Source organism: Onychostruthus taczanowskii, unplaced genomic scaffold, assembly GCF_017590055.1.
Source record: "Onychostruthus taczanowskii isolate IOZ18803 unplaced genomic scaffold, ASM1759005v1 scaffold73, whole genome shotgun sequence".
In the NCBI taxonomy this organism is placed as follows: Eukaryota; Metazoa; Chordata; class Aves; order Passeriformes; family Passeridae; genus Onychostruthus; species Onychostruthus taczanowskii.
This window is the reverse complement of record NW_024505118.1, coordinates 3,354,459-3,377,826: the sequence shown is the minus strand read 5'-3', so window position 1 is coordinate 3,377,826 and position 23,368 is coordinate 3,354,459. Positions and strand designations below refer to the sequence as shown.

General features: G+C 59.3%; 2 protein-coding genes across 6 annotated transcripts in view; both read right to left on the bottom strand.

Annotated features, from left to right (window-relative positions):
* Positions 1-8,648, bottom strand: part of ARAP1 (ArfGAP with RhoGAP domain, ankyrin repeat and PH domain 1) — a 31,354-nt gene extending 22,706 nt beyond the window's left edge. For 3 of the 4 annotated variants that reach the window (XM_041422458.1, XM_041422460.1, XM_041422459.1), the window contains exons 1-2: positions 8,562-8,648; positions 4,743-5,494 (exon numbers count right to left, since the gene is read on the bottom strand). In XM_041422458.1, coding sequence (XP_041278392.1) covers positions 4,743-5,416 — 674 coding nt within the window. In that variant the 5' untranslated portion in view covers positions 5,417-5,494; positions 8,562-8,648. Of the gene's footprint in view, positions 1-3,096; positions 3,181-4,742; positions 5,495-8,561 lie in introns of those variants that run through there. The other variant, XM_041422461.1, reaches the window with a different exon arrangement.
* A 5,904-nt stretch (positions 8,649-14,552) lies between these two features.
* On the bottom strand, positions 14,553-21,778 carry STARD10 (StAR related lipid transfer domain containing 10). 2 transcript variants are annotated; one of them, XM_041422466.1, is made up of 6 exons: positions 21,517-21,778; positions 17,461-17,608; positions 17,134-17,237; positions 16,836-16,953; positions 16,019-16,071; positions 14,553-15,943 (listed from the first exon to the last, which is right to left on the bottom strand). In XM_041422466.1, the coding sequence occupies exons 1-6, from the start codon at positions 21,697-21,699 to the stop codon at positions 15,716-15,718; spliced, it is 834 nt and encodes a 277-aa protein (XP_041278400.1). In that variant the 5' UTR covers positions 21,700-21,778; the 3' UTR covers positions 14,553-15,715. The 2 variants fall into 2 exon arrangements, with proteins under 2 accessions (XP_041278400.1, XP_041278401.1); XM_041422467.1 differs by having other exon boundaries at positions 17,461-17,603; positions 21,483-21,767.
* Positions 21,779-23,368: the final 1,590 nt, after the last annotated feature.

The window sequence follows — 23,368 nt, the reverse complement described above, 5'->3', positions numbered from 1 at the left end:
AACCATCCATACATTAGGGAATGCTGGCAGGGAAGGAGGAGAGCATGGGCAGGGGAGTGTGGGCAGAAGAGCAGCACTGCTCCCAGCACCACCAGGCAGGAGCTGCCAGAGCACCCAGGTGTGCAGAGACCCAGAGACATAGAGGTGACAGTGCACAAGCCACAGAGCCTCCAGCAAGAGCCTGGCTGGGGTCTGCATCTGTGCAGCCACCCAGGATGGTGTTTGCCCCTGGGGTGTGGTTGGGGGGCTGCAACACAAGTCCCATGGCCAGCAGTGAGATGACAAGCCTCCGGCCAGGACAATCCCATCTCCTGGATAGGGACTTCTCAGGAGGGTTTCTGGCTCAGCCCCAGTCCTGTGCAGCCCCTAGCCCCACCATCCCAGGGACTAGGAGGATGGGCACCCACAGAGCTCAGGTACAAATAACACCCCAGTTTCACAAAACACCCTCCCCACTGGTCTGCCTGTTCCACCCATCATCATCTGCTGCTGTAGCATCCCTGGGCTTCATGTCCCCCCATGGCTCCGTGGGGTAGCGTGGATGCCCTATCACCCCCTGCACTTCCTGGACCCCTATGCAGCCATGCCCAAAGGATGCCAGTCCTGCTCCAGGCAGGGTCTGGCTGGTCCCACCTTTGCCATTAGAGAAGTGGCAAACCAGTGCCATATGTGCTGTCCCTTATCTGATCAGCACCTTAAATGCTACCCTTTATCTAGGCCTTTATCTAGGCCTCTCTTCTAAGGGGGGCAGAGAGGGCTGCTCTCCCACAGCCACCACCCCAAAGCCAAACCTCTGCCCAGGCCACCACCCCTGCCCAGCTCACCCAGCCCTCTGAAAAGGAGTCTTCTGTCATCACTTCTTTGGACATCACTTTCTACAATCCCCTCCCCCTACCAGCTGCTCAGAGGGCTGCTCTAATCCCTAGACCCTCTCCTGGGCAAGGAGAGGGTGTGCCCCCCCTCACTGTCAGCCTCATCCCACAATCAGGATGCAGACATGCTCATGGGATCCTCTGTGGGGTGTCTAGGTCTGAGCCATCAGTGGCCAAACTGGCGGGCTCACAGTCCTGCTGCTGACATTGGGAGGGTGGCATGAAGTCTAGAACTGATGAGAGAGAGTTCCCACTGTTGAACACAGTTGCTGCCATCCACCCATAGGAGGTAGTATCTCAGACATCCCATACCCAGCAGGGTTGGGATGATCCTATCACCTCCTAGCACAGAAATGCGTGGGGTGGCCCAGGGTTTGGGGGGATGGTGAGAACTCAGAGTTGATCATGGCCTGGAGGAAACCACAATAGGGCTCTGCAAGCAGCTAGGAGGAAGCACCAGGGACCACGGCAGCACAGCCGGAAGTGAGGGGAGATGGGTGGATGGTGTCACCCCAGAAATGCCCAGGTCACTTGCTCTGCTCCCAGGCTGTTTGTGTACACAGGAGTGCTCCAGCTCTTCCTCAGCCCTTATTTTCAGAGATCCCTTCCCTATGGGCACTTGCACCTCCACAAGGGGTTATGGTAGGGTCTCATTCCCACCCAGAGACAGGGCCAGACCAATGCAGCTGCCTCACAGCTGCTGGCAAAGAGCCCCAGTCCCAGCCTAGATGCAGTGAGCATCACCCTGATGTGGGCAAGTACCATCCAGACCTGGGCAAACATCAACCTGATGTGGGCATCAGTTCAGCATGGGCAAGGATTATCCAGCCATGAGCAACCATCAGCCCCAACGTGGGCAAGCATCGTGGGCATGTTGTTGGTCCTTGGGCAGCCCAGCAGTATCGCCCCCAACCCCAGGCCTTTCATGTTCACGGGCTGCAGGCACCCAGGTCAGGTCCCCCCAGGGGGCAGGAGATGGGTTTGGGGCCAACAGCAGCACCCAGGGCTGTGGAGCTCCCTTGGACCCAGTGCAGGGCCCTTTGGCCTGTCACCCATCACTCCAGGGAGCCCCAGTGTAGATAGCTCCCCAAGCTCCCAGCAGATGCTGCCCCACGCATAGAGCCAGGACCCAACACCCATCACAGGGTGACTCATATCCTGCCCCTCCTGAATGCACCCCCTGTCCGTGCAGTGGCCAAAGAGCCATAGAACTATGGAATGGTTTGGCTGGGAAAAGACTTTAAAGCTTATCTCATGCCATGGGCAGGGACACCTACAACCCCAGGTTACTCCAAGCCCCATCCCACCCAGCTTTGAACACTTCCAGGGATGGGGCAGACCCAACTTCTCTGGGCAGCCTGTGCCAGGGCCTCACCACCCTCAGAGAGAAGAATTTCTTAGGAAATGATAGCTCTTTATTTTCAAAATGTTCTCAAAACAAGAACCCACCTATAGCCAATATATTCCTGGTCATACAAGTAAAGTGACTTTTGAAATCAGAGTTTTGGGGTTCAGCTGGTTAGTTCTGAACTCCCCAATATATCCACATAATACACATATACATATGGATGCATATGGATCCTCTTGTATATATTCACTACAGTACCAAGATCTATGTGAGAAATACACACACACACCCCCCTCCCCATACGTATTCCCTTTTGTCACTACCAAGCACCAACACATACGTGTAATCTATATGTTATGAGTGCATGATGGCACACCAGGTGCCAGGGCCCTGGGGCCACCCACCTGTCCCACACTGGCACAGCCCCCGGGGCTCTGCCACGGTGACCCCAGAGTCCCCCAAGCCTCTGGAGCACCCTTGTGTCCAGGGATGCTGTACAGCCACTGCCGCCCGATGGGCGAGACCATACGCCCATCCCGTCCCGAGTCTCACGGTCCTGCATGCAGCTCCAAAAGGACCCTTATGCACCCCAGATCCCGCGGGGCAGCTCCAGGGGGCAATCCCGGCCTTCGGGGTGCCGTGCCAGGACGGGCAGCGTCGGTTCCGCGGCAGAATGCCCGAGCCCGGGGCAGCAGGAACCGGGACACCAACACCGCCTGCGGGCACGCAGGCCAGGGCAGGAAACGCCGCTGGAGCCGCCAGAGCGACAGGCGCACCCGGGTAGCGCCGGCAGCGCTCGATCCCATCTCAAAAATCCCTCCGCCCGGCCCCCGCCGGCTGCTCCTGTGCGGCACTGTGCCAGCCGTGCCCTCCTACCTGGGCAGGTGACGGGAACCACGGTGGGACCGATCGGCACCGCGGGGAGGGCTGCGGGAGGCCGGCGGGGAGCGGAGCTTCTCACCCCGGCACTTCCTCTGCACTGGCTAAAACGGCAAGACTTCCTGAGATGGCCGAAGCAGCGGCATGTCTAACACCAAGTCCTCAGCACGGCCAGGAAGAACCCGCGGCACGACCAGTACCAGGACGCTGGCATGGCTGGCATCAAACACCCAGCAAGGACGGCACTAAACCCACGGCACAGCTGGCACCAAACCAGCGTGGCAAGTACCAAACCGATGGCACGTCCAGCACCAAACCAGCACAGCTTGCACCAAAGTGGCAGCCATCGGCCTCACCAAGCCTGGGCAGCTTTCTGGCCAGGGCAGGATGGAGAGTGGCTCCAGGAGGATTTGGGTGACTATCTCACTGCAGAAATGCAGTGGTGGGAACAGTTCCTGGGGTGCCAGGACACTGTTGATCTGAAGTCTAAGGAGCCCCAGGGACAGATGCTGCCCACCTCATGGCATGCCAGCCCCCCACATCAGCTGCCTGAGCCCCCTCCCGAGCGCAGCATCCCAGCCCAGTGCCTGCAGGTAGGGGTCAGAGCAGGGGCAGAGGGATCACCTCCACCCACCTTACCACAAAAAGCCCATTGGGACAGAGAGATGGGAAGCTGAAGAGGAAACCCAGCCACCATGCTCCCATTCTCATCCTAACTACACACATCCAGCACCATTAGTCCAGCTGGATGGTCCCATCCAGCACCATCAGTCAGGACAAACCCAGCCTCACTCCCAGGACCCTCCTCAGGGGACCAGCTAGACACCCCAGCTCCAGGAGTATATCCCTTAAGAGTCAGTGGGTCCTGGGGAGGTTGCAGGGAAGGACTTCTGGGGTGGGGGGTGCACACAAGCTTGGTGACATTCACCAACCTCACTCTGGGGGGGTGCTGGCACCCAGGGGCTTCTCTGCCCCCTGAAAACTGCACTCCCAGTCCTCACTCCACATCTGCTTGTGCTCTGCAGGATTTGTGAGTGCGCTGAGTGGTGGGACATGAAAGGGGGGGCTGCAAGTGCTGCTGTCCTGAAATTCCAGCCTGCTCCCATGTCATCTGGCCACAGCAGCTGGCAGCACCTTTGCCCCATGCTCCCTATGCCCAGTGGTTCACTGTCTTGCACCCACTGGTGTTAAGAGTTCCTCAGGCTTCAGCAGTGCCTACATTGCAGGTGGGGGGAAGGCAGGGTTCTACATTGTTGCAGGGATTGCTCCAGGGTGTTGCCCCTGCCAGGCAGGGGTGACCTGGGTGACTGGGATGATCAGGGTGGATACAGCCAGATAGATCCAAAATAAATATTTCAGCACCTCCCGCCCTGGTGCTGGTAGCCCAGGGAAATGTGCTGTGGCCTGGGGCAGGGGTGCCCCCAGGGGTTGTGCTGGGGTTGGGGGAAGGGTTAGTACCCCCATGGGACATGCTGGGGCTGGGGGTACCCCCAGGAGATGTGCTAAGGTCTGGGGAGAGCATAGGTACCCCAGGCAACCCATGTCGTGACCCCTGAGGGTCCCACCCACATCACAGTAGCCCCCCACACTGACCCAGTCGCCTTGGGGCATCCCCAAGCCCATGCCCCTAGCTCCCCCCTTACCTCCTCTGGGACACAGCCCTGGGGGGCAGCACGGGGGGACGGTCAGGCAGTGGGGGGCTCTTCAGGCTCTGGCACTTGGTTTCCAGTTGGTGTCGCTTGGCAGGCAGTGGCGGCAATGGGGGTCTCGCCCTGCTGTCCGCAGGGGGCTTCTCCCCAAGGGCCGGTGGAGAGGGGTCCTCCAGGGCTGGGAGATGGCTGCAGGATGCAGGGTGGGGCTCAGGGCTGTCCCCCAATTGTGATGGTGAGAATTTGAGGGGAGGGCGGCAGCCCACCCTCGGTGGGATGGGTGGGGGCAGCGGGGTGAAGCTTGCACCCCTGTCTGGCTCCAGCAGTGGGGTCCCACCGGGCACTGGCAGGCCCCGGGGCTCCAGCTGCTCTGGCCCTGTTGCAGTGTTCAGGCGGAAGATGTGGCGTTTCATGGGGACAGGTTTGGTGGCAGGCGGCTGGTGAGTCCCGGCGGGCAGCGGGGCCTCAGCGAAGGCTTTCTGCAACCCCAGGAGGATGCGGCGGCGGTGGCCGGGCAGCAGCACACCAAGGCGGGTGAGCCCCTCGTCCGTCAGAGCCCGGCAGTCCCACACTGACCACAGCCCACTTTGCTGGAAGTTCTCCACATACTGGTCGAGGTGGAAGGCAGACAGCCAGGCGGCCACCGGCAGAGATCCCTCCTCCTCCATGGCAGGGGGCTGGCCACAGAAACCTGCACCACTCAGTGCATCTTCTGTTGCCAGCAAGGCTCAGGATGACATCAGGGCCTGGGAATGGGGACAACAGGATCAGGATCAGTCCCAAAACACACACCAGGTGAAGCCTGGAGTCCCAAAACCAACATTCTCAATGAAGCAACCTGGTTTTCCTACGGCCGTGTCCCCAGGATCACCCAATCCTGAACTGGGGGGCTGCAGGGGTGTGGCAGTGCTGGAGGGTCCCAGTTTAGACGTTGAAACATAGAGGCCATCCCTTTAGAGTTGAAGGCACCATGGGGCCCCAGCTTGGTCCCCGGGAGTGACATTTAGGCTGTGGGACAGAGCAGTAGGGGATTATCCACATTGTGGATAATCAAGGAATATGCCTGACTATGCAAGATTCAAGGGCAGGGGAGCTGTTGGCTGCACCTCAGGGCTGTCACCCTCCAGGATGCAGCTTCTCTGGTTTACAGCAGCAAGCCAGGATAGAGTGACATGGACAGTTGGATCCAGAAGGCTGTCCCCTCTCCCGGGCTGTCCCTATCACAGCCACTGGCAGGGTGCTGTCAATGGAGCCCCCAGCCCAAACCGCACCAAACCCCTCCTCACTGACCATATGCCCACCATGGCATTGCTCCCAGCTCCAGAGCCCTGTCTGTCCTTGGCATTGCTCTAGCGTGGCACCACACCCTGGAGTGCTGGCAGACCACCTGTGCAGCACCCTTGGTGCACACACCTAGCAGAGTGCCCTTGTGGCATCCAGAGCTTGGGACATGGGGCTCCTGCAGCAGAACACCCATCCCATACATCCGACAGCTGTTGGCAGGGCAAATCCCTGTTACTCCAACAAGCAGCAGATGGGATACGCTGCCCTTCCCACCCACCAGCATCATGGCCTCGGCAGGCTCCAGGCAGGAGGCAGATCCCATCATGCTGGCACACACAGCACTGCTCGTGACCCCGGCACCATCTTATTTTGTGTTTGCCGGAGGTTTTTCTAGACCTGCTAAGAAGGAGCCAGAGGATTTCCTGGAGCTGTAAATAGGCCAGTCTGATCTGCCGTCAGAGTCACATTTGCTGTGACTCAGGCAGGTCCTCAGCAGCACTTGCGGTTTCGGTGCAAAGTGCACAGCTGAGCAAGGCTCGTTCTCAGCCCGGCACTAATTGGACCCTGCCAAGCCTGAGGCACCACAGGGTCCCCACAGCCAGTGACCCCTACACCTCAAGACACCAGCATCCCAGTGGTGCTGCTGGGATGTGGCCACAGTGCCACTTCCCTGGCCCTTCCAGGTACAGTTTGGCTTTGCTTCAGGCTCCAAGGACCAAGTGTCCAAGGGAGGAGCAATAGGGATGCAGGGCTGGCTGACTCCTGTGGCTCCTTGCTGGCAGCACCAGAGAAATCAGCAGCACCTAGGACCCAGCACTGGTCCCAGCAATCCCAATCCCAAATCCCAACCAGCACCACAAAAATCCCTGAATCAGAATAAAATTCTCTCTTCCACCTCCACACCAAGAAAGCCCTTATCTATTACTGAAAATGGATAAGTGATGGTGCTGGGTGGCATTGCTGTCACCACATCCCAGTGACACCAGCACAGGTAGGCTCAAGCCCAGCTGGGCATAGGCTCTGGAGGAGCAGAGGGAAACACAGCGACACCAGTATGGGGCTCCCACAAATGCTCCCCGTCCTGGCTAGAGCCAAGGAATCACCATCAGTGTCACCCACTGACACCAGTGCCAACATCCCCTGCTGCGCCAGGACATTGATACAGTGGTGGGACAGACCTATCAGGAAGGGACAGCTGCACCAGCACTCACCACTGGCGCTGTCCCAGCACTCTCTGGGGTGGCTGAGGGCCCTCCTTGCTGCTCACCGGGGACAGGGATGGGGACACAACTCCAGCGAGGGAAGTGCAGGGTCCCCAGTGTGCCAGGCTGGCAGCTCCCCGTTGCTTCGGGCCCTTTGCCCTCACCAAGTAAATAATTCATCAGGCCTTTGCTAGGTTCCCTCCTTCAGTCATTAATCATTTAACTTCTGTGCTAAACAAGATGAGGATATTCCAGAAGCAAAACCAAGACAGGGAGATGCCATAACCCAGCTGGCTGCTGGAGTTCAGGGGCTAACCCTGGTTGTGGCCCCTACCAAGCACAAATCCTCCCAGCGCTGACCCACTGCATTCCTCCCTGGGATTAGGCAACACCACAGGGGCTGTTTTGTAAGATACTTAAAGGCTGGGCAAATGGTGTGAGGAGGGAATGGCAAGGGCTGCCAGCACCCTGGCACTGTGGCTGGTGCTCTGGGGGGATAAGTCAGGATGCCAGAATAAATGAGGAGCAGACCCCTCAGCCCCATCCCAAACCCACACAGCCCTCACTCTCCCAGTGCTGGGGATTAAGGATCTGGGGGTGCCTGGTGCTGGTTCCCTTTTTCTGGACCAAGGGGCTCGGCAAGTCCCTCCATCCCCAAACTTGGATATTGGCTGCTTTTCTGGGGGCTTCTGCAGCTACCCCAGCCCACCTCAGATACCCTCAACTCAAGAGAGCATTTGGGATGCACCTCTTCCCCCAGCAGAGCTGAGCATCCTGGCCCAGGGAGTAGCCCCCCGTGATGCAGGAGTGTGCCCACCTTTCTCCCACTGCATCCCACCACTCTCTCAGGGCCATGGGCTTCCCAGCCTTAGGTAGGGTGCTAATGAGGGCTGGACTTGTTCAGTTAAGGAGCTGTGTATGCCATGGAAGCTATTAGCTCTGACTGGAAGTAACAGGCAAGCATGCTCCCTTCACTGGCTCCAGCTTTCCTGGGTAATCAATGTTACCCCTAACGACATGCCAGGAATCGAGTAGTGTGACCAGGGCCATCAGTATGTCACTGACAGAGCTGCACTCAGCACTCAAGCACCAGGTAATAAAGTGGTGGCCATCCCACAGCTCTTCCCTGCCTGTCCCTTCGATGGCACCCAGAACAGTGGCCATGAGCCAGGAAAATCCAGCACAGGAGCCCTGTTGGGTGTCTGGCACCCACTTGATTGATCTAGTTCTCACTGCAATTCCTCCTCCAATGTAGGCAAACCCTGCCTGCATGCCATGTTCCCCTTCCCCAGGTCTGTGGGCTCATTAATCAAGGAAAGCTAATTACCAGCACAGGGTCCCTCGGCTCAGCAGAAGGAGGTGGCCAGCCTGCCTGTGGTCCAGCCGGTGCAGTGGAGGTTTGCCAAGGGGTCTCTGCCTGCCCCAGTACTTCCTCAAACGCCACCTCAGCAATGGGAACTTTCCGGAAAGCCGAGCAGAGTTGTGAGCTAGGATGTGGTGCAATAGCCACCCCCGGCCCCAGCAGAACCGTGAGGCTTCAGTGTGGTGATGCGCTGACCACAGCTGCCATGAGGGACAAGAAGGCCGGATCTTGAGGCGGTGTGAGCCCTGGGTGACAGAAGGACGGGGCAGGGCTTTCAGGAGAGGAAGGAAGAGCCAGGCAGGGTGATCTCTGGGAAGTGAGAGCTCAGCACTACTGCAGCAGGAACCAGGTGCCAAGGACAGGGTGTTGTGGGGCAGCAGGACAAGCCAAACTCTGGCTGCTGGACAGAAAGGGACAAGGAGGCAGGTGGCTGCCATGTCCAACACCCTGGGACTCCTGTGGATTCCTAGAGAGGGCAGCAAGCGGTTACCCAACAGCGTTCCTGTGGGCACAGGGGACAGAGCTGAGTGGCAGAAGGACCTGTGGGAACAGTGCTGGCCACAGTGGGAAGGGGCTTCTTCAGCCACCAAGCTCCAGCAGCACTGGGCAACCAGACTCACACTGCAGCAATTTTTACCCTTTCCTGCCTAAATTAAGGAGAGATCCTCAGACAAAGGGCCACGGCCAGCCAGAATGAGGCCAATGTCACCAGTGTCCCTGCTGGATCCAGGTGGTGAATGTGATGTCCCCAGCAGACCTCCCAGGGCTACCACAGATTCCCCACCCAGCTGGGAATCGAAAGCACCACATCCTCACCCTGAATGTGCCCAAGCAGAATCCTCAGCAAGCAGTGATTATCCCAGAGCAAATGAAGGGTCCCAGGACAGCACCCAGCACTCCACAGACCCCTTCCCACCCAATCCCTCCACACTCCACCTCAGTGGGTGCCCATCTGCTTAGCAGCACCCAAGATATTTTCTAGGAGGGTGAGGCTTTTTCAAGATCTTCTCAGCCAAAGATATTGCAAATGATATTCAAACCCCCCAGGCACTGTTCAGGGATCAAGTTCAGGCTTGCGGAATCACAATCCAGAGGTGGTATTGCTTTTCTGGAGCCTCCTCCCTCTGCCACGAGTTCCAGGTGGTTCATGTGAAGAAGCCAGAGGGTGCCCAGCCCCCTGTTTGGGGGCCTGAAGGCTCCCACACACACCAGGATGTACCCCAAGAGGGGAACTGCCCCAGGTTCCTCTGTGTGCAGATGGAGGGTGTGCATACAGGTGGAAGGTGGGCAGTGATGAGGTGGGTGAGAAGTTAGGGACAAGGGGGCAGGAAAACTGAGGGTTCCTTGTTTCCCTAAGGTCCCACCTGCATTCCCCTTCCCCCATGGAAGTAAAACCTGGGAAGGTGAAACAGGTCCAGGGTTTGGCACCAAGAAAGAGATGAGTTTGCATCAGCAAACAGCATTCCCTTCCAAAGTGTCGCTGCCTGCCTCACAAATCTAGCCAGAAAAGGGGCTAATATAGCCAGAAATTAGCAAATACAGTCAAAAAAGTGGTAAATCCAACCAGAAATGGGGAAATCCAGCCAGAAAAGGGGTAAATACATCTGGCAATGCTGTCGCTACCCACTGAGTTCCACTGGAATGCTCTCAGCTCCTGACACACTTTATGGAAGCTGCCGGCAAACTAGGTCAGGAAGCCAAACCCCACGCGCACAGCCACACCAGAGGAGCCCCAATGTCCCTGGGTCTGGTGATGCTGGGGGGGGCTGTGCCAACAGCCTGGCTGCAGAGGATGGGTCCCTCATGGGTCCCCCTAGGAAGCATGGCACCTCCTTCCTCCGTGAGAAATCAGCCCCATCACCCAACATGCAGCACTAAAACCATGCAGGTCCCTGTTTCACTTTCCCATAAGTGGGAAGTGAAAGTGTCATCGGGAAGGGGTGACCCCTCCCACCGTGGATGGGGTGTTCCCTTTCCCAGCCCTGATGCCCTCCAGCCTCCTCTTCATGCTCATTGAGGTGCAACTCTAGCCCATGCACAGGCCCTGTCCCCAACAGCAGGGTCACACCATACCAGGGCATTCCCTAGATCCCCCTGGCCACCACAGCACTGCAGACAAGCCAAGCCAGGGGATGCTGCAGCAGGGACAGAAGTACAGGGACCACCAACCACATGCATCGACCCCCACTTTGTAAAAAACTTTCTACACAGCCAGGCTCTCCCTCATCTGTAGATTCGGGGGACCCATCTGCAAAGCGTCCCCAAGCATCAAACCCCCCCACAGCCACAGAGTCCTGCCACAGGAGCTGCATCACTCCCTGCCTCCCACAAGACACCCCCAAAATCTCAAGGGCTCACCTTGTTCTGAGGCTAAGTTCTGGCAGCAAATGCACCCTCAATATTGCTCTAAATACCCCTGTCCCTGATGTCCTGGCTGTGGCCCATAATAACGCATCCCCAGCAGCTGCTGGAGCACCCCCAGAAAACCACCATAAGCTCTTGGAGGAGCTTTCCTTGCTACCTTTCTCCCAGCACCCAGAATAGCCACCCACCCCTAGCACTCAGATCTGTATCTCCAAAAATTGGCTTTTGGGGCTGAGCCCACAGATTAAATTGCTGTCCCTGCAATGGTGCTAGACCTAGAACCCCCCATGCAGGCGCAGCCTGTGTGCACCCCAAACACCAACCCAATGGCCCCAGCAGTGTGAAGGTGTCCCATGGAACCAGCTTGCCATTACTGGAGGACAACCACCATCCCAGTTCCAGCTGCACAGCACTGGCAAAGCTCCAGGCCTCACCAGACAGACTGGGAAGCAGTGAGGAAGAGGAGGAGGAAAGCAAGGGAAGCCCGCGACCAGCATCACCTGGCATCTGGGTGCTATTGGTGGTGGCTGGTGTGGCACAGGCATTGCTGGCAGGGGCCCTGGCATAGCGGCAGCTGACGCTGGTTTTTGGCTACGAACAGGGACATGCCAGATCCCCAGCAGAAAACAAATCTGCCAGCTCAGCCCTCAGGGTCCCCTTTTCCCAGCTTCACCCCTGGCATCGGCAGCACAACCACCCAGTATGTCCCAACATGTCACTCACCCCAACCGGGCAGTAGGACCCCAGCAGTGGCACAGGAATGAGAGCTATCAGCAATGCCAGGGCTCCCTGGAGACTGGGACTGAGCTGGGTTATACTGGGGTTGAGCTGGGGTCTGCTCGGGGGAGCTGGGATATACTGGAAGTGAACTGGGAAGGCTGGGGTTAAACTGGGGTTAAGCTGAGATGTGCTGGTATTGAGCTGGGAAGTGTTGGGGTGAATTGGAATATCCTAGGGAGGAGCTGGGGGAGCTGGGGAATACTGGGATTAAACTGGGATGAACTGGGTTTGAGCTGGGATATGCTGAGGTGAATAGGGAGATTCTCAGAATACTGAGATTTAGTGGGGGTGCGCTGGGAATGAGTTGGGGTCTGCTTGGGGCAGCTGGGGGACACCTGGGGAGTACCAGGGTTCAACTGGAGTGTACTGGGGTTGAGCTGGGATTGAACTCGGCTATGCTGGGGGTGAGCTGGAGTCTGCTGGGAATTAACTGGGGTCTCCTGGAGGGAAGCTGGAGCATAATGGAATTGAACCAGGGTTGAGCTGGGATGTACTGAGATTGCGCTGGGGGTTCTGGGGGTGAACTGGAGCATATTGCAGTCGAGCTAAGGTGTGCTGAGAGCGAGCTGGGGCATACTGGAATTTGGCTGGGGAGTACCAGGGCTGAGCGGGGTACACTGGGGTAATCTGCGGCAGGAGTACCCCAGTCGGGGGGCTGGGAGGGGGCACACCACTGTTACAGCTGAGCCGGGGAACAATCCATACTTCCCCCACGCCCCCCCCCCCCCCCCCAGCACCGTGTGCCCAGGGACCCACAGAAACACGTGGAAAGAAACACGACCTCCCCAGGGGAGAAACCGCGCTGAGAAAGCAGAGTGTGCCCCCTCCGCCGCCCGCTGCCCCCCGCCCAAGCCGGGGTTGCCCCTCCAGCCCCCCTGGAGCACCCAGTACCTCTGTCTGCTGCCAGCGGCGGCTCCCAGAGGATGCCGGGGCGCTTCCCGGGGCGGGGGCACTCAGGGCCCCCCTTGCCAGGCCCGGGCTTGTTCCCGCACGGAGCTTTGGCTGCCTCATGGAAACAGGATTCAAGGGGAAGACTGCCAGGACTTCCCCCAAAAAAATAATAAATGGGTTGTGGGGGGGGTTCTTGCCGCCCCACACAATTCCCAAGGTCTTAGTGGGGGGTAAGAAGGAGAGTGGGAGGGCTTGGGGACACAGAGGGGATGTGGGGTGCCCATAGCCAGCCCTCACGGCTGCCCAGCCTGGGACAATGGTCCTTTCATCCCGGCGCTCAGGGACCGGGACACGCTGGCTGCCGGCTCCGGGGGGGGGAAGGCCCCCCCTGCTCGGCCCCTCGCCCACGCGAGGCCAGGGGCAGGAGGGGCCAGGCTCAGCCCCACAGTCCGGGGATGGTGCTCAGCGGGGCTCAGCCAGGGGGCCAGTGTGAAATATCCCAAAAAGCTCCTGTACTGCCTGCATCCCCCCGGCTCCCAGAATTCCCACTCCCCAGTCCACCACATCTCCCCGCTCCCTACCCCACTCCCCGGAGCCATCACATCCCCCACGTTATCCCATCCTGCTCCCCAGAACCAATCACATGTCCCTGCTCTCCCATCCTGGACCTTCGGACCCATCTGGGGGGATACCCTCCCAGAGCCTTTGGCAGAGGATAAGGGTGCCATGGCCTTACCCAGTTCGGGGGGTGTCATACAGCAAAGTGCTGAGACCCCAGGGGCCAGCGGCAATGTCCCAGCCTGATCCCTGAAGGGCTGAAACCTTGTAGTCCTTCCCAGCAGCATTTCAGGGATGACCCATGCCAGTAGCTGAGGATGTCCCCAGCACAGCCCTTAGATCACTGCCCCCTCTATATATCCTACCTGCGCCCCAGCTCTTCTCAACCCCCCCGGCACCAGGAACATGCCAGAGCATATTCTGCTTCCCTTTGCAGCCATCTTCTCTCTGGCACTGCAACTCTGGGTCTCCAGCTGTACTCCCAGAGCTGACAGACCTAAACCCTCCCCACAAGGGGCTTTACCCCATCACCTGCCCTGCTACGTGTCCCCCTGGCTCCAGAGCCGCTGCAGCGTGCCCTGTATTCAGTTCGGTTCAATTTTCAACCTGCCAGGCGGGTGGTGGCCAGGTTCCTCTTTAATTGGGTTCTATTTTTAATTGGGATCAGTGCAAGAGGGTGGGAGGGGGTGGAGAGTGTGGTGGGTGGAAATTAACAGGAGAAATGGGAAGCAAGTCCCTAATGCCCACCCCAGCCCCACAGGTGACAGAGATACAGGCGCAGAGAATGGCACATGCTGGATTCCACCACCCACCAAGACCCTGCTGGGGCACAGAGGAGGGCTGGGGCCTGCTGGGGTGTTGGGGTGCCACAGCACGAGGAGGGCAGAACTGGGGTGCACAAGTAGCTTTGCCCCTGGGTGCACCCCAGGAGGAGACAAGAGTCCCAGGGCTCCACAAAGGGCCCACAATCCTGAGAGTGTCAGCTCTGTTCCCCAGTATTCTCCTGGAGAAGCCAGGATGTATCCCCCAGAGTGCCCCCAAAGTTCAGCCCCCCATGTCTCCTCTCCCAGAGGAGGTTTTGGGGGAAATGTACTGCTGGTACTGGCTTGGCTGGGACTGTGGGAAAACCAACTACAAGGGCCATGTAGCCTCATGCCTAATTAGTGTCCCGTGCAAATTCATTTCAGGGGTTTCTCTGTTACCCTCTGGTGGCATCACCATCACCCAGAGCCCCCCTGGAGGTGAGGGTCCCACAACCTCTGAGGGTCCCACCAGCAACCACCATGAGCAGGGAACCCCTGCCTGAGTGCACTATGGGGACAGGGATGGCTACCAAAGGACCAAGGTGGGACAGAGGCCGAGTCCCTCCCATGCCAGTTTTAATTATTTTATTCCTAAATAATCAGCTCTGGTACAAGGTACAAAATCTCCCATGTCCCTGTACACCCCCAGAAAAGGAGAGGGCAAGAGCATGGCCAAAGACCAGCTCCCAAACCCCCAGTCAAGGCCTCAAATTCCAGTGGAGGAAGGGTCCAGGCACCCAGCTTGGAAAGGCTTCCCATCCTAGAAAGGCGGGGGAGAGGACAGGAGCCTTCAGAGACCCGCAGCACACCTGGAGGTGCCAGGAGCTCCCCCCAAGTACTCTCAACATGCCTGAAGATGCTGGGAGCCCCCAGAGACACTGGGCACACCTGGAGGCGTGAGCTTACCCCAAAGCCTCCCCCAAACAAACCTGAAGATGCTGAGACCCCATAAGATCCCTCCCAACATGAATGGGGGGGCTCTCCCCCAGAAGCCCCCAAAACATCTGCCACAGCACATCTGGAGGTGCCATGAGCCCCTCAATTCCTCCCACATGCCTGAAGGTAAGACCCCAACATCCCCTCCAACATGCTGGAGGTGCCAGGAGTCTAGCAGCTTCCCCTCTACATGCTTGAAGATGCCAAAAAAACCCAAAGGCCCTCCTTCCCAGCATGCCAGGAGGTGCCAGAAGCCCCCCAAAACCCCTGTGCATGCCCAGAGGTGCAAGCAGCTTCCCAAGCACCCCCTGGTGGTCTGCTGGGGATGGGGATCCCATGGGATGAAGGCAGTTCTGTGGGACCATAACACAGATGGGGAGCAAGAATGGGGGGGCAGAGGGGGAGCGCAGTGGAAGGGTCTCCAGGGCTGAGGAGCAGGCACAGGGCCCCCCTTTTCCTCTGCCCCCCCAAAAGCTGAAGGTCACTTTGGGTTTGCCACCTATAGGGACAACACTAGTGTCCCACAAGGGCTAAGTGACCAGACAACCCCCAACTTCTCACCCCAGGGGACCCACTATGTCCCTGCTGTCCCCAGACAGGGGTACAACAATGGGGGGGGGGGGGGGGGGGGGTCCCCCTGAACCCAAAGTGGGGGTGCATGTGTACAGGTGTGTGAGATAGAGACACAAACCATGTTGGAAGTGGGGGGATAGGGAGAGGAGCCCCCAGTGGGGGTCATGTCAGGCTGTCCTAGCCAGGGGAACAAGGAGAGGAGCTCCCAGGGAATCAGGTCAGGCTGTCCTCATCGCTGCCCTCGCCACGGTCCTCCTTGCTCTCAGCCAGGGAGCTCTCATCAATGTTTTCCAGGGAATCCGCATGCTGGAGGGAGAGCTCGGAGAGTGCCAGGGCTGGGAGTCGGCTCTGCTCCGGGAACAGCCAGGGCTTGAAGTGAGGGTCATGCTTCTGCTTCCACTCAGGGTACTTGAGGCATGCCTTGTACATCTTCTTCATTGCCTGGGAGGAAGAGTGAGACGGGCACAGAGAGCCCTTACCCCCAACACCAGACCCACCCCTGTGCCACAAACTCACCTTAGGGGCCAGGAACTGGGAGGATTTGTTCACCACCCACTTCGGTAAAGAACCTGGAGAGAAGGGAGGGGCGGTTGGGAGTGGGACCCCCAGCACCCCTCAGGTGCCTAAAAACCAGGACCCCCACACATGTGACCCCCACAGCACTCTCACTGGGCACATATGGCTAGAGAGATGGAACAGAGTTCAATCCATACTGCTGTCTGCTCTTGCAGAGGTCAAAAACAGTGATTTCAGCATTTTGGGTTCCTCTTCAACTCCCAAAAATGAAAGATTTGAAGAGAACAGGCCCAAGATGTTTCCTGCTGACATTGCTCCATGCTCCATGTCTGGCTCTGGCTGCATCCCAAGATGCTCCTGCTGATGAGCCCTTCCAAGCCCACCTTGAGCATATCTATAGGTCCTCCTGAACCCACCCTGAGTCCACTGAGCTCAACCTGAAACTTCTTGAAGCCCTACTGACCCTGCCCTGAAGTCCCAGCGCCCCAAATGAATCCACACTGAGCCACCCCCAGTCTAACCTGAGCTCCCAGTGAGCCCCCATTAAGTCCAAATGAATGCCCCTTCAGCCTTCCCCCTGCCCACCCTGAGCCCCCAAGCTACTCCTGAGCCCCCACTGAGCCCAAAGCCCCCATTAAGCCCCAACAGAGGCCACCCTGAACTCCCAATGAGCCCACACTGAGAACCCATGAGACCCCCACTAAGCCCACCCTGAGTTCCACCAGGACCCCACTGGCCCCCCAAGCACACACTGACATGAAGGAAGGACTTGAGGGTGCTGATCCCCAGGGCACAGACCTGGGGGTCCCCCTCTCACCTTTGGGGTCCACCTGTGCCAGGTAGGTGATGGTGCAGCTCTTGGCTCCTGTCCCCTCGATCAGGTAGCCTGTCTGAATGGAGACAGCCCGCACCATGTCCTTGCGGGGGGGATACTTCTGTGGTGGGGAGCAAGGAGGCAACACGAGTCAGTGACAGAGCAGGTGGAGTACAGCAGGCACCAGCCACAAGCAGGGCTGTCACGAGCCCCTCGACTCTCCAACCTATCTCCCCAAGCTCTGAGCGAGCCCCAGCCTCCACCCAGCACCACAGGACCCCAGGTGCCCCACTAAACTCACAGGATGCTTGACAGAGTAGTTCATGATGATGTAGTCAGAGCCCATGGGCAGCCAGGAGCGGAGTGTGACCACGTCCCGGTTCTTCAGGGGCTTGGGACACCTCCCTAGGGACAGCACCGGGTGGGATGTTCCAGAGTGAGACACCCACCTTCAAGAATGGGGTCCCCTTCTGCCCTCCAAATCCCCCCAAACTGGTTGGTATACAGGCTCCTCCCTCCAATGCCAGACACCATGGATCCCCCAGATGCCAAACCCAGGGTGGAGTGGCAGCAGCCCCAGCATTCAGCCCTCCCCCAGGACCGCCCAGATCCCCCACTCCCTCCTCACAGGCGTAGTAGCCCACATCGGAGTTGGCCGTCAGCCTCCCGATGTCAAAGGTCTCAATGACGTTGGTGTCCCACTTCTTGCGGTACTCGATGTCATGGAGCACGTCGTACAGCGTCTCCGCCGGCACGTCCCTGCACTCCATCCTGCACTGCAAGGCAGGGGGCATCAGAGACCTACCAGGGGCCCCCAGGGTGGGAGAGTGGCCATGGGGACCCCTGGGCAGGAGGTCAGCTGTGGGGACTCCCAATAGGATGGCAGTGGGAACCTCGTGGTGGGAGGATGGCCACTGGGACCCCCAGGTAGGAAGGCAGCTGTGGGAAGCCCCAGCAAGTGAGGGGGAGATGTCTCCTCTGAGATGTTTTAAAAACAAAATCAATGCAACCTCCTCCAAGAAGACCTGGATCCCAACCAGCAGCTCAATTTGCCACCCAGAGCCATCCCTTAGCACTGGCACACAGGGCCTCAAAGCAGTGTGGAGCTGAATCCTGAGTACTAGGGGACCCTGTTTCCCACCTGCCCTCCCATCACTGTGGATGTGCTCCCCCCAAAATAGCTTCCCTGCACAGAGAAGCCAAGAGGAGCCAGTCTGCAGGGCTGTGCCTGGTGCCTTGGAGCAGCATGGATCACAGAGAATGGGTTGGGGGGGGTGCAGAGAGGGGAGCTGCTCCATAACTACAGCAGCCAGATCCAGGGAAGGCAAGGAGACAAGGAGAATGGAGAAGGTGAGGGCAGCTACCCCTGTAGCAGGGATGCCATCTGCTGAGGTCAAGGGTGCTGGAGCCAAGTGTGGGGCAGGGAGACCACCAGCAGCCTGTCCCTGGGAATGCCACTGGCTCCTGTTTATCCCCAGGGATGGCATGAGCTCCTCCAGCCCCCAGACCCTGCAGTTCAGGATTTAGGGCTGGCCCTGTGACCCCAGCACACGGTACTAGAGACCCCCCAGCCCTGGGAAGGGGCACAGAAGCACCCAGCAATGGGGCACAGCCTCACATGGCCCCTTGGTGGGACACAGCCATGGAGTCTGTTCCCCCACAGCACTCATCCTCAATCCCATCCTTGCCCCACAGAGCCCAGCCCCACCCCCACAGTGCTCATCCTCAACCCCACAGATCAATCCCTGCGCCATGGAGTCTGCCCTCAACCCCACAGTGCTTATCCTCAGTCTCAGAGACCCATCCCTGTTCCACAGAGCACATCTCCAGCTCCTCCATTCACCCAAAAACTTGCCTGTGAACACCCACTGCTGCAGGGCAGTTTTGGGGAGAGCCTGCCTGGATGACTTTCTTGAAGAACCCCTGCTCCCACCTGCACCCAGGCCAGCCCAGCACCATGCTCAGGCGGATTATTCCCAGAGCAGCAAGGCTGGTCAAGCCAGTAGTGCAGAACCTGCCCTGCGGGTGACTCACATCCCGGAGGGGGTGCCAGGGGGGTCGCAGCAGGAGAGGGGATGGTGCCACCTGGGAAGTGCCTGGAAACACATGCCCCAGCCTTGAGTCAATATTGACTAATGGGGTGAGGAGGAGGAGGAGGACGAAGAGGGGGTGGAGGAGGAGGAGGAGAAAGAGATGAAGTCCCCAGGGCTGGGGTTATGCTGTGCCTGAGGGAACATAGAAAGGGTGCCAGATTGTGGGACAGGAGCAGATCCAAAGGGGAGACCCACCACCCCTGCCTGGAGGAGTGGCAAGGGTTGCAGCCACCAAGGGAGTCCCCAAGCTCAACCTCACTGGCAGCTTTACCAGCACCCCAGATCCTTCCTCTGCATCCTACAGGATGGCTCCTGGTCATGCTTTGGGAAGAGCCCATTTAGAGGGGAAACCATCATCCCTGGGAGATCTCAGATGCCCAGGTACAAACCTGCTGCCCCGCCGGGTAGGATGGGGTGTCCTGGCTGGGTTGCCCCAACTTGTAGCCAGTCCCAAGGCCACCAAATGTCCCACTGAGAAATCAGCCATGGCACCAGCTTGTTCCCAGACTCCAGAAAACAGGTTAGACGGGAGCTGCATCCCTAATGGAGGGGGGCGGGGAGGAGGGGGCGGCAGCCTCAAAGCAGGGCGGGACCTTCAGGTTCCACTTAATTAGGCAAGGAATCCAGGATGAATTCAGGGGGAAACCAGCTCTTGGGAAGCTGCAGAGAATCCCCAGCACCCACACAGAGACCCCCAGCATGAGGGGCAAACCCCTGGGCTGCACCTTGCCGTGCCACGTCAGCAATGCCACACGTGTCCATCTCTTCAAAGGCCAGCAGGAGCATTTCATCCTGGGTGGGATGGTGGGCCTGGGTGCTGCTGCAGGCCACGGGGTGGGGACAAGGACTGTTACCCACAGGGTCTCCAATACCCAGTGGCACACACATGCAATCAACACATAAACATCCAGCAGGACCTTTCCAAGCAGGATTTGTCCAGGAGGGCGTGGAAAGAAGCAGGACCTGGCTCAGCGACCCCCACAGGCAAAAGACAGCTCCAGGTACCGTGACGTGAGGGGAGCAGCTGTGCCAGGACATCCTGGAATGGGCTGGGTCCCTGCCACGCCAACGTGGCACACTGGGATTGTGGGACAGGCAGGGGACGCACCCAAGCGCCACCTCAGTCCCAGGGATGTTTTGGGATGCAACCCCCAAGAGCCAGCAGCAGGGCTGGGGACACGAGGAGCTGGGGTGGGGGGGGAGCGGGCAGGGGCGTGGGTGTCAGGATGCACTGTCACACAGAGCCATGCCCATGCCATCATGCCTGGATGCCACAGTGATGGATGCTCCACATCCCACCCACCACAGGTCCCCACCTCTGTGGAGATGGGGCAGGGTGCAAGTGGCACCAGTGACTCCCTACACCCCAGAGACCACCCTCCCCCCTCCCAGGGTTCACTGCTGCCACCAGGGCACAACAGGGACCTGTTCCAGGGTCACAGCAGCCCAAACTCCTCCAACATGCTACAGTGGAAGCAAACCAGTGGTTCCATGGCAGGAGCCGGGCACAGCCACTGCCAGTGCCCCAGGGAGAGGTTTCCCCAGCAGTGCCAGCGCCAACTGCTCAGCTGCTGCAGAGCAGTGTGTGAGCAGGCCACGTCGTCACTGCTGCCACCACCGCCACCACCCGGGCTCGACACCACCACCTTGCCAGTGGGTGGCAAGGACGATGCCACCCACTATACCAGGACAGCTTAATGGACGTGCCACCAGGGACAGGGACACCAGCCAGAGACTCAGTGCTCCCCATCTGTAACACTGCTCCTGTCTCAAGTTGTCTCTTGGAATCCCGGTGTCCCTACTTTGCCAGAGAGAAGAGCCAGGATAAGCGTGCACCTGCCTGTGCCAGCACACTGGCACCAAGAGGGAAGGGACCCACAGGGAAAGGCAGTGGGGACATAGGGAGCTCTGGCCAAGGGGGACAACCACAGTGATAGCAGAGCAATGGCTGCAGGCTCCAAGGAGTCCTCAAGCCTAGCCCTGGTGTGCAGCAAGCATGGGAGGTACGTTCCCAATGGGTGAAGTGGGGAGAAAGCAGCAGCCAGGACCTATGGCCCCCCACACCCTGGGGGTTCCTGTTTGTCCCTGAGCCCCCAGTACCCCCTGCACAGCCCTCAGGGGTGCCTACTTGTCCCTGGCTCGGCCCTGGAGTTGTGTTTGTCATGGGGTCCCCAGACAGCCCATTTGTCCTGGTGTGCCAGTGAACCCCACCTGTCCTGGGGTCCCTGCTGGCCATCGGGGGCCAGCTCCCCAAGTCCCCACTCGCCCCAAGGTGCTGCACCACCTGAGGGACCCCACTATTCTCTGGGATTCCCACTGACCCCTGGGTGGTGGTTAAACCCCCGAGTTCCCCCTCACTGTGGGGTCCCCACTCCCTCCCCCCAAGCCCACGGGGCAGCATCGCCCCAGGGCCCCTCCTGTCCCCAGGTCCCCCGCGGGCTCCCCGCGCCCCTCCTTGCTGCTGGGTACCCCAGTCCCGGGGGGATGCCGGGGAGGGAGCGGGGGTGGGGGTGTCACCGTGGACTGGGGATGCCCAGGGTGGATGGGGATGTCTCACCGTGCACCAGGGTGTGCCGGGCGGGAGATCTCACCTTGATCTTGTGGAGGGCGCGCTCGGGCTCCAGCAGCTGCACCCAGACGCCCACCCCGCCCTTGCTGTAGGTGAGGCTCCAGCCGCGCTCCGACTCGCATTGCGCCCGGAACGCGCCGAAGTCCCGGTCGTCGGGGATCTGCACGCTGTCGCGACTCGACATGCCGCCGTCGTGACCCGACATGGCCCCGGAACGCCCCCGCCCCGCCGGTGCCGGTGCCGCGGGAGGCGCCAGCCCCTAGGGCGGCATTGCGGGGCGCGGGGCGCGATGGGACCGGGAGAGGCGGGAGCGGGGCGGGGCCGGGGCGGGAAGCACCGAGGGGCGGGGGCGGGGGAGACCTAAGGGAAAATTGGGGGAAGCGGGAGCACCGGGAGGAGGAGTTGGGGGGATCTCGGTGGGTGGGGTGGGGTAGATTTACCGGGAGAAGCGGCGGGGAGGAGCCGGGGATAAAACGGGAATGTCGAAGCTGAAACCGGGAAGACCAGGCGGGAAGCGGGAGCACGGGGAGGAAGGGCAGGCTGTGGGAGAGGGGAGCAATCCAGATTGGCGGGGTACCGGGAGCAGCTGGAGGACGCAGGTGCAGAGAGCTGTGGCACTTGCAGGGATACCTGCACTGTGTGCCAAGGAAGGTTTAGGTTGGATATTGGGAAAATTCCTTCACTGAAAAGCTTGTCCAGCCCTGGCACTGGTGGAGTCCCCATCTCCGGAGGGGTTTAAAAAACAGATGTGGCACGTTAGGACATGGGTTAGTAGTGGCTGGCAGTACAGGGAGAGTGGTTGGACTCAATGGTCTCAGCGAGCTTTTCCCACCCAAATGATCCCATGATTCCAGTTGGGGTAGGAGGGGACACAAGTGCCGGACAGAGACCCACAGCCTCTCTGCAGGCTGCGGGTCACCCTGATGTGGCACTGTCAGCTGTGAGCCCGTGCCCTGTACCCGTGCAGCACACAAGCATTATCCGTCCTTTGTGCCAGTGCAGGCCTTGCCATGGCATCCCCACGGTACCATAGCCAGGAGCAGGTGGGCATGCTGCCATTGGCAGTGCTGACTAGGATGTTATTTTTGGAAAAGCTCGGGCTCTGGCTCCCATCCAGCTCTGAAAATGCTGCCGACTCAGGATTTCTTTCTTTCCACTTGGGAGCACCGAGGAACCCTTTTCCAGCTCTGTAAATGATGACAGAGCAGTGTGGCATGTACCTAGACTGGCAAAGCAAAGCCTGTCTCAGCAGCAGGAATGTGGGACCGAGCTCCTTATCCAGGATGAGGCCCTTCCAGGGATGCAATAGCCAGAGGGATAGGAGATCACAGCGATGTCACCATGCTCAGCGCCTGTGAGGAGACAGGGACCTGGCATCACAAGGCTCACCATGCCACACCACTGCTCCCAGCATCCTCACCTGGAAAAGGAGCCAAGGGAATCTCTAGCATCCTATCCCACTGGAAGTGGACATCCTCAGTGGATGGCTGGGGACAGGGTGCTGTGGCTGGTGCAGGGGGACCCTCTCCCCTCATCCTTCTCTCCTTGCCCTTTCTGCCAGCTCTGCTGTGAAAGTGTGGGCTGTTCCCAGCCTGTGCCCAGGGAAGTGGAAAGGTGAAAGCCATCACACTACAGCCCTTCCCAGCCCCTAGTAATCCTGGCACTGGAAGCAGGAGCACCCGCATTCCCATGGTACCACATGCCATTCCTAATCTGGAACACAGATGGCATGGGAGTCATGGGCTAGGGAGGACAGGCTGGGGGAATGGGGTATCTGGGCTGGAGGAGCCAGGGAGCTGGGCTGGGGAGCTGGGGAAACTGTGCTGGGGAACTGGGCTGTTGCAGCAGGGAGAAGTGGGGGAGCTGGGCTGGAG

Coding starts and splice junctions, on each gene's coding strand:
- STARD10 (XM_041422466.1), bottom strand. CDS start 21,699: ATGTCGGGTCACGACGGCGGCATGTCGAGTCGCGACAGCGTGCAGATC. Junction 17,609..21,516: donor GCGCCCTCCACAAGATCAAG/GTGAGATCTCCC, acceptor CCTGCCTTGCAG/TGCAGGATGGAGTGCAGGGA. Junction 15,944..16,018: donor CCCAGTTCCTGGCCCCTAAG/GTGAGTTTGTGG, acceptor TCTTCCTCCCAG/GCAATGAAGAAGATGTACAA.